The 10,785-nt window shown below is 35.8% G+C and overlaps 1 protein-coding gene across 1 annotated transcript; it reads left to right on the forward strand.

Annotated features, from left to right (window-relative positions):
- Positions 1 to 6,950: 6,950 nt before the first annotated feature.
- Positions 6,951 to 9,058, forward strand: LOC132307650 (transcription factor TCP4-like; the record flags this gene model as incomplete). The annotated part of the gene is made up of 2 exons (XM_059805471.1): positions 6,951 to 8,693; positions 8,804 to 9,058. A coding segment is annotated over one exon (1,707 nt), but the record flags the coding sequence as incomplete, so codon positions are not given.
- Positions 9,059 to 10,785: the final 1,727 nt, after the last annotated feature.

Here is a 10,785-nt window from a genome sequence, read left to right on the forward strand (position 1 = left end):
GAATTATTGTACCAGGCAGGAGTAGAATTTAACTGCTGCTGCTTTAACTATTTCCCCAGGTTTGGATTATGTGTGAGAATTATTGTACCGGGCAGGAGTAGAATTTACCTGCTGCTGCTTTTAACTATTTCCCCCCCCCCCCTTCTCTCTCTCTCTCTCCATGTATATGTACATGTGTGTGTGTGTGTGTGTGTGTTTGGGCGTGAAAAGGATTAATGGGTGGGCCGGATGGTGCACAAGGGAAAGAGACTACACAGTACACAGCAGGCAGTCACACAAAGCACACACCTTTTTGTCTGAGCCACACAATGGATAGAGTAGAGTGAGGGTCCCAAACCCAACCTAGTCCTCGGTTTAAAATTATGGGTTACTCTCAAAATTGTCTCACTGCCCCCCTCCATTTCTCACCACACAAATCAAATTCAAATCAAATTTTAAAAATCACTCACACACTTGGGAATGTCCACTTTAAGGTAGCACTAATACTTTTTTTATCATTTAATTTTGCTTTGATTCCTTGTAGATTCATAACATCAGATCACTGTTGTGTTACTCTCAATTTGAATCTATGCTTATTCAATTGGATAGGTATTTTAGTGGCAATCTAAACCGTTAAATATTTTAACCATCAATGATTGTATTCTAACGACATTTCTTCCATGAGGGTAGAGTTCAAATTCTCATAAAAATAATATATATATATATATATATATGTTCATCAAATCTTAAAATATCTCATTAATTAAATTTAACAAAATAAGAATTTGTGTGTGTCTATGGACTTTCAACAAAATAATGAACTCGATTTCAATCGAAATTCCAAATGAATATATCAAATGTTGAATAATACATTACATGTTTTATTTTTGTTCGTGTAAATCCATAAATTAATGGATTATGGAAATTCTTACTTTTGGTGTCCAATTAAATCAAATTTAAAATTCTCTTCTAAATGAATCAAGTATTACGAGTTGTTAGAGTTTCTTTTTCCTTTCTTCCTTTTTCCCTCTATTAATGTTATTATATATATATATATATATATATATATATATATATATATATATATATATATATGCATTTGCATTTGGTCTGTATATTAAAATGAATAAAGAAGAGAAAAATGTCTCTGTCACCACTCTATGGCAAGATTGAGCCGTCAACTAATTATTCATACAAAATTGAAATTAAAAATTTTAAATATGAAAATACGAAAATGACTACTTAATTGAAGTAGGTGAAAGTACTCATTGTACCAAATGCTTACAAAAATGTCTTGAACAAAATCAACCAAAAAGAAAGCCCCTAAACTTCTTTTTTTTTTTTTTTTTAATATATAAATAAATCAACATCACAACAATATACTAACATAAAAGTGTAATCATATATACTCCTATTATATAAAGTGTACGAAAGAAGTGGAGATATATTAATAAAATAGCATATAATAATTAGTATTTTCTAACATAATCCAAACAGCCACTTGTTCCAGCGCTGATGAGACAAAATTATCATCCAATTTGTCTTGTCCTTGTAGGAGTATTAAAATCCTTGTTGTTTCTTCATATTGATCTTTCCCTTTCCCGCTATAAATTGTTTTTTAATATGACTTTCTTATACCATATGCAGTCATAATCGTGAACACGATGTAACAGAATTGGCTGAAATCAATATAACATAACAGAATTAATTATTATTATTATAAATACTTTTTAAAAATACACTGCTACATAAAAATAAATTTTATGAACTTTTTGAAAAACATCTAACACAAATAATGATTTATTTATGAATTCTAAAGAACTGTAGTTATTAAAAAAGGTTTGATAAACGTTTTAGGAAATTAATCAATAAATTTGTGTATATATAATTTATGATCAATTTTCATTAATTTCTTAAAACGTACATTGCCAAACTTTTTTTTTTAATAACTACAGTCTACAGTGATGCCAATCTCTCACACCAAAGGGAGGGTAATTTGGTCATTTCATAAGGCACAGGGCGTCACTTTCCTCGACGATAACGAATCAAAACTGGTGGGACATTCCACGGCGACAGGCGAAACCACATTGTCTGCTTGCGAAAATGCCCCTGTGGATGCGGAATAATTACAAAGAGCAGTGTTATATACTTAAAATGATTTTAATCCCCGAAATTTAGACAAATATACGATTACCTATCAAAATATTCAATGAATCTGAAAGATTGTTCTGAAAATGACAAAACAAGAAATTAATGATAAGTGATCGTCACAACCAATCTAGTTTGCATTATGTTGGATCTAGTACCATTCACAAAATAATTGAACCCATGTGATCTTCTTAGGTTTGAAGCTCAACATATTACGAAACAATTGAAACAAGATATTTGAAATAAAAATATAGTTTGAGTAATTCGTGCACATGGGTTTCTACGGAAATGATGTTAGCTCATACCCACCAATTTAAAATGTTTTAAGAACAAAAAAATAATAATAATATATATATATATATATATATATATATATATATATATATAAATTATTATTAACCAAGACTTCTTATCGAACTCTATCTATTTATTAAAACGACATAAAAATCGATCGGGTAACGTAACATTACTCTTTTAACTTTTGGTAAAGTAGGGCACTCCCTCTCTCACGCTCCGCGTACGGTCTGACTTAGATTTTTACACTTAATTCTGTCGCTCTCACTTTTTAATTCTAGAATTTATTTTTACTTTCGCTTCATGTGTCTTAGCCTATAACCATCCCTGAAAGATTTTGGATACATTGAATTTGTTTTTCATTTACTATATATAGTTAAATGTATGTACACAAGAGTTAAAATAAATTCAATAGTTTTAAGCTTTCAAGGTGTTTATAGCATTGGTTAGAGTGGTTTACACACAGTTTAAAAACTTTAAGCATTGAATTTAAGCCTTGAAGATGTTAATGGCATTGGTTAGAGTGGCATCTATTTGGTGGTGGGAGTGAAGCATACAGTGGAATTTAGTGTTGGCATTGGTGATTTTCTTGAATGCTCTAATTCTTTTTTATTATTTGACATATATAAAAGAGAAATTATATTTTTGACGAAAATGGATTCTAGGTTGACCGTTAACTTCTATTATGGTTGTAATGAAAAATGTGTACTCGTATGAATTTATTTATATATTCTTGTCAATGAAGAGTCGACAAGACACAGAATTCTAATACACTAAAACACACTGTTCAAGGAAGAAATTTTTTTTGTTACCTATGTATATCCTTTTTATAGCGCATGTTACACGAGTAGAAGGTTGAACTCATTTGATTATAGAATAATATATAGTTGCCAAGCATGTTACATCAGCAGAATGTTGAGAGCTCTCCTTTCATTATAAGAATAATGCTTTGCCTTCACACCAGATGAACCTCTTCTTTGTTAGTGATGTAACAAGATGACATGTTATTTTTCAAATTTTAAATATGTAAAGAAAAATAGAAAATATCAGAAAAATATATATTATATTTAATTAAAATAGACAAGTATTATTTTATTATTGTGTTACTTTAATGATAGCAAAAAAATATGAATTCAAAATAAGAATGTGAACATGGATTTAAATACAAGACCACTTGAAATAACGAGTTACTATTTGAATAACTATTCAAACCATTAAAATATTGTTTCATTTTGTGAACTTTATTTTATTTAATTTTGAATGAAAAGGAAATTTTAAAATATTATGGACTCTCCAGTCAAGCAGTACAAAACTGGTTGTCGCATGTAAAACAATAGGATTATAAATTTAAAACTAATTAGAGTGACCTAATTTGGAGAGCACTCAACTCTCTAAATCGATATGTTTGTGTTCCAATATATCTTCTTCTCTCTCAATTTATCCAGAGGTGGAAACCGTGGCAACTATCCGCGCTTTGAAGATTGTTATGTTTCATTTAGGGAAAAGCTAAATGAAAGTTTAAGCCTGATTACAAAAAGGTGGTTACCGTATTAACTACACTGAAAAAGATTGTAGTAAAAGAAAAAGTGAAAAATGTGACAGTGGAGTGGAGTCAGAGAGAGAGAGAGTCAGAAAAGATGTTTAAGCAGGAAAAGTAAATTCACAGTACTTCTAATAATAAACATATGAAAAGCACATCAAAATGATTTGGGGCTACTACTTAAGCGATTGAAGAACAAGGGCAGTGCTGCAAAAAACATTGAATCATGTTGTTCCGAAAAAGGGAAATTAAAGACAGACCATGTACAGTTTTCCCAACAAACCAGAAAAAAAATAAAATAATAAAAAATAATAATAATTTGTGGGGGAAAAGATGATGTTATTTCTTTTTAAGTAAAGCAATAATAGAGATAGAAAAGAGCCCTAGAAAGAAAGAAAAAAAAAAAAAAAAAAAAAAAGAGGGAAAAACAAAAACAAAAGCTGAAAGAGGTCACTTTCAAAGGGGGGTGGCAGTGGCAGTGGCAATTGAAGGATCTCTCTCTCTATCTATCAAAGCCATCCATATTCCATTTAGACACTCCTTGAACTGTAACCAACTGCTCTAACTAATAATCAAGAAGTAAAAAAGAAAATCTAACTAGAGTAGAATATAATTAGGTAAGTCAGGCTTACCATGTCATTAGCATGTTTATCTAATAAAGAAACACTATATTATTTGCTTATGCATAGGTTTAGCCTGCATTCAGTTGAATGAAACTAGAGCTAACTTGAGTGTGAAAATGATGACAAAAATTTGATATGATGCATTTTTCTTTGGATAATTTATACAGATCTTTCTTATGGTTTGTCATAATTACAGATAATATCCTTTCTGTTTCGAAAATTACGCGAACCTCTCCTACTTTTGAAAATATTATACATGGACCTCCTTTATGTGTGACGGACCGTTAAATACATTAACAGAGCTGTCAAAATTACTGAAATACCCTCTCTTTGGCATCTGAAATTACTAAACTACCTCTTTAAGTTATAATGTAGGCATGAGATCAGCTTGTCATCTTCTCCAATTGCGCAAGTCGCAGAATCTCTCACCAACCTTCAATTAAGGATTTACTTTCTCTCTCTAACTTACCCAAATCCTCTCTCATATGTCAGAGATGAATCCATAAAAAACTGCCATTGTTGTTCAATTTGTTCTCAAATGGGTTTTTGATGAGGTTTGTTGGCAAGATTGGGCCACACTTTGATGAGGTTTGTTTTTATAATTATAAATCAGTCACTGATGGGTTTATTATATATCAGTCAGCTGCCGCTGACCTCCACCCACCGGCGAATCATTTCGGCAATCTCTTCCTCCACCTCACGCTCTCTCTCCTCATTTTCTAAGTTTACATAATATACGCATACACAACAAATATATATATATAACTACAATTAATAAAAGAGAATAATTTTATTAATGATTAGGAAAACGTGAGGTTGTTGAAGAATATTGAATAATCAATCAAAGCTTTTCAATTGCAATTTTACTATTCAAGAGGAAAAATGCGTCAAATTCAAACAATACCCACAACAGATTCATACAATTCTTGTAATATTATTTATGATTTGATTTTGATCTCCTTTTAGAATAACACGGCACATACCCACTCTCCCTCTAAAAGCCCGTGTCTCTCTCTCTCTAAAAAAATCCATCTCTAGAAGCCACCAAAAAAACCCCTTTCAATTCCTTTTAAAAAAACCGGTGATGTGTTGAACAGAATTCAAATCCCCAGATGGGCTCAACTCCAGCTGCTGCCAAATCCTTCTCTCTCCTATTTCTCTCTCTAACTTTCTTTACCATCCTTGTGTCCTCCTTAGATTACACAAAATTGGTGTACAGAGGTTGTGCAGACCAAAAATTTCAGGACCCAAGTGGAATTTATTTACAAACCCTCAAAACCCTTTTTGATACACCGGTCTCCCAGTCATCCACCGCCAAATTCTTCAAGACCACCATTGGTGAATTTCTTACGCTGTTTCAATGCAGATGTTTTTTATTTCTCTCTCTCTCTCTCTCTCTCTATATATATAATATGAAATAATATAGATAAGGGTATTTTCGGCATTTTATGAAAAATAGTAGCTGATGTCATCATTTTTCGTTGTTAACAGCCTTGACTATAACAGAAGGGAGATTTGTGTATGATATTTTCAAAAGTAGGAGAAGTCTGCGTAATTTCTAAAATAGAAAGGATGCTGCATGTAATTATAACAAATTATAAGAAATTACCCTTTTTCTTTTATCTTAAGTACTTAAAAACGAGCACACACCCTCACTCGAGAAACTTGATGGTTTACAAACTAGACGGCTAAATAATGCTCTTGTTTACTAACTGTGCGACTAGTTGTAAGCTTGGCACATCCAACGGGGGTAGAAGTTCCAAGGAATAAGTTAGCTTTGGTTGAATTAAAAAGAGATTTGGTACTTGTGTTTGTGTAGGCAGAAAAGGGTAGTAATGAGATTACAAAAGTCCATTATAATATCCTTTTTGACCCAACACTGCCACCCTTGGCAGTGACTTAAAAGAGCTCTAATTGTAGGCAATAGGAAGTATTACTCTTCCCTGATATCCATATATTTACTGTTCCCCACCACCTCCAAACCCTCTCCCCCTTTCTCTATCTCTCTAGAAAATATGAAACAATTCCAAGACAGTCACTGGACACCCTCTTGAATATAGGGTTTGCTTGTTCAAGTGGATACTGTCCATATTGCAACCCTCCTTGTTCTTGTTTCACTATCTGGTTTGCACACATCTATATCAAAAGCTGAGTAAAGACAGAGAGAGATCGAGAGAAAGGGGCATAGGAAAATGGGTTAGGCTCAATTGGAGCTGATTTAGGGTTTCTGATTTCATGATGGAATTTTTTGGATTGAATGACAGGGGATTTTGGGAGAGGAAGAGGCAGCAATATCAAGTTACAAAGTGGTGGCAGATACAGAAGAAGCACAACAACAAGAAGAAGAAGCAAAGAGAGGGGAGTGAGGAAACAAGAAGCCAGTAAGAAAACGTGTTGTCAATCAAAAGCTGGAACAAGAAAAGCACAACAAGGGTCTGAGTCTGGATCCTCAGAGGAATCATCATCACCATCAGAACCAGAACCAAAACCAAAACCAAAACCAAGTCTCAACTTCAAGACATGTAGAAGAAGAAGTAGAGGAAGAAGAAGACCAAGACCAATCAGAAAAGGAAAAAGAACTGGCCTTTCATGGACACAACCATCTATATCTCCCACAAGTCCAAGACCAACACCAACTACTGTATGGAAGATTAGATGCACAAAATCATCAACAACAACAACAGCCTCCACAGCCCCACAAGAAACGCTCTTACCTACCTTCTTCATCCTCATTGGGGCAAAACGTCGAACATGCGAGATTGCAAGAAAAAATGGGAGACACCCATCAACACCACCAAACAGTATCGTCAAGATTGGGTCTAAGAAACGCCGGCGGCGACATCGTGGAAGTTCACGGAGGCCACATTGTCCGATCCACCGGACGGAAAGACCGGCACAGCAAGGTCTGCACCGCGAAAGGCCCGAGGGACCGCCGTGTCCGCCTGTCTGCGCACACGGCGATTCAGTTCTACGACGTGCAGGACCGCCTCGGCTACGACCGACCCAGCAAAGCTGTCGATTGGCTCATCAAAAAGGCCAAGAACTCCATTGACGAGCTTGCGCAGCTACCCGCGTGGAACCCAACAACTGGTTCAACAGCAAATGCTAATTTCGATCAAGAACAAGCGGTTCAAGCCGCTCAGAAGCAGCGAAAAGAGGAGAACCAAGATCAGCTTTTTCTTATCCACCACCATGACTCTGTGATGATGGATACAGTTGGCGGTTCTTCTTCAACTAGGAGGGCTATAGCAACTACGAGATGCGAGATTCAGAATCATCAGCAGCAGCAGCTACAAATTAGTAGCAACCACAACGAGAATAGCTCGAGTTTCTTGCCGCCGTCTCTGGATTCCGATTCCATCGCCGACACGATCAAGTCTTTCTTCCCAATGGGTGCTTCGGCGGAGCCGAATTCGTCGGCGATGCAGTTTCCGAACTTTCCACCGCCCGATTTGCTGTCGAGAATGAGCAGTCAGAACCAAGATCTGAGGCTCTCGCTTCAATCCATTCAGGACCCAATTCTTATCCAACACCACCACCACCACCACCACAACCAAGCGTCTCAACATCAGAACCACCAAAACGAGCAAGCCCTTTTCTCTGGAGCCACCACCCAACTGGGTTTTGATGGGTCTGGCTGGTCTGAGCACCAGTCGGCGGAGATTGGGAGGTTTCAGAGAATGGTTGCTTGGAATAGTACCGGTGGAGACGCCGAGAACAGTGGTGGTGGAGGAGGATTTATCTTTAATTCGCCGCCAACGTCGCCGTTGCTGCAGCCGTTGTTCGGCCAGAACCAGATGTTTTCTCAGAGGGGACCCCTTCAGTCCAGTAACACACCTTTGGTTCGTGCTTGGATAGACCCGTTTTCCATTTCTACCACCACCACCACCGCACATCAGCACCACCACCATCAAACACTTCAGGTCCATCCATCATCCATGTCCGGCATTGGGTTCGCCCCAGGAGGCGAATTCTCCGGATTTCGGATCCCAGCACGAATTCAAGGTGAAGAAGAGGAACACGATGGCATTTCCAATCAGCCATCTTCTGCTTCCTCTGACTCTCGCCATTGAGTGAGCTTAAAGACTAAAACTCTCTCTCTCAAGCAGGTGATTCCTTTCAAAGCCATTTGTGAAATCCATTCAATTGCGTCTCATTCTAAAATTTACATAATTTTCCCACAAATAATATAAACTGTTACATTGAACTGATCTTTCAGAACTCAATCCATTATCAACTACAGCAACCTAGAATTTGCTTGTATGCTGCTATTGCTGTTAGCAGGCAAGGGAGAGAGATTTTGGTCTGTTCAATCAATGGCCGCTACAGTGGGAAGAAGAAATCTGAGTGTATTTCAGGTTTTTTTTAGTTCCCGGTTTGCTTCAATTTTAGTTATTTATGTTTTAATTTGCTGTTGAAATGTGCTCTTGGAGCTCAACTTTGTTATATTCTACGTTGGATTGCTTTGCTTTAATGTTGCTAGACTTGTAAGTTGCCACTGTTTGCTTGACATCCATTTCTTGAGTGACGACTCCTAAAAGTGAACTAGTTCTTCATGATTGTATAGTTTCCTCCTACGAACAGGTCAAATATGCTGAAATCTAGCAAATTTTTTGAGAGATTCTCTTGAAATAAGGCAACACCAGATTGAGAAGGAGCATAAAGTTTTTGGTATTTCATTGCTATACTGATTTTGATTTTAGCTGCTGGTTGCTTTCTGGAAATCAAAATGAGAGTACAGATATAGTGTTTCCCTTGGTTAAAAATGTTCAATTTGTCATGTGAGTGAAAGAGAGAGCTGTCTTTTGGTTGTTTTGTTGCTTTGATACTTTCTAATGGAACAGTTCATGTCTCAACTACTTCCTTAAACCAGCAAAAAGAATTGAAAGAAATAAGCAATCTTTGCATCTCTATCATTGCCTGGATTTTTGGGAGCATTGGATTATAGGTCATTTTCCGTGAACAGTAGAGGTGGTTATCGAAAGGGTTAGAGAGTAAGCTAATTTCTCAATTTGATCTTTATACAAGCTTTCTCCCTTTTATAGAGAGGAATCCTTTGTTTTTTGTAACCGTCGTTTGCTGGTTATAGCTCTGTTTTACATAGACTCATTTAGTAAAGAAAAAGCAGAGCTGGAATAAATCTTGAAAGCGTCGTGTGTGCTTTGTTACTCTTGTGCAAGCTTCAAGCATAACCATCATCAACCTAGAACCCAAATTACTCCTAATAGTAGATTCTTGAATTCTGTTTCTGACTTTAGAAAAGTTGTTCCAAATCAAAGCAGACATAGATGTTGTATTAGAAGAGGTTGTCATTTTGAGTCATAGGTTCTCAAAGCTACTTTAGCTCTAAGATCAGGTTGTGGAGGAATCTAAGGTGATGGGCACATTAGATAGATATAGCAAAGGCAAACCAAGTTGGGGTAAGTGGAATTCAGCTGCAGGAGGAAGTGAGGAATCATGAAAAAGTGAATGTTAACACAACAATCTCAGTTATGGCACTTAGGCTACTATTTCATGGTCCCCTACCCTGTAAATTCTTCTGCATAATAAAAATCTTTAATCTAGCTGGAAACTATGTCTTGCATAAAAGGAAAGACCAAAATAGAAGAACACTTCGGCTTCAATTGAGATGGTGACAACTGTATAATGGTGGTTGGTGCTTCTTTATTGTTGACGAGTCCTACTAAATCTACAATAAATTTGTACAATAATTTGGATGAACGATTCAGAGTTCAAGGGAAGTTTGTTCAGTGCATTTAGAGTTGAAAGCCTGCTGGTATGCATGAGCTGAATCTATAGGCTAGTTATAATGGTAATTTTCATTAAAGAAAAACAGGGTTTATGGGTGGAATTTAAGGGTTTAGGAGAATAGGGACTGTAGTAAGATAATGTATAATAGTGACATGAGTTGGATTGTACTACATTTGGTTTTATTTATTCAAGAATTTACAGAGCATATATAATTCTGTAATAGCTATGTTTTCCTTGTGTAATTGGACCCTTCTTGTTGAAGGAGTGTGTTAAAAAGAAAACAAGAAGTCAGTCCACGGTAGAAGAATCCAAACAAAACTGAATCGTAGAAGTTTCAATCATAAACCCCGTGGTTGGCACAATAATTTACTATTACAATCCTTAATTCCATTATAGCAAGACAACTCATAACCCCTTAGTATGCATATTCTACAGTATCAACAATGATGA

This window comes from Cornus florida, unplaced genomic scaffold, assembly GCF_030987335.1.
Source record: "Cornus florida cultivar Cherokee Brave unplaced genomic scaffold, ASM3098733v1 CherokeeBrave_3.0.0_Hap2_Chr05, whole genome shotgun sequence".
Lineage (NCBI taxonomy): Eukaryota > Viridiplantae > Streptophyta > Magnoliopsida > Cornales > Cornaceae > Cornus > Cornus florida.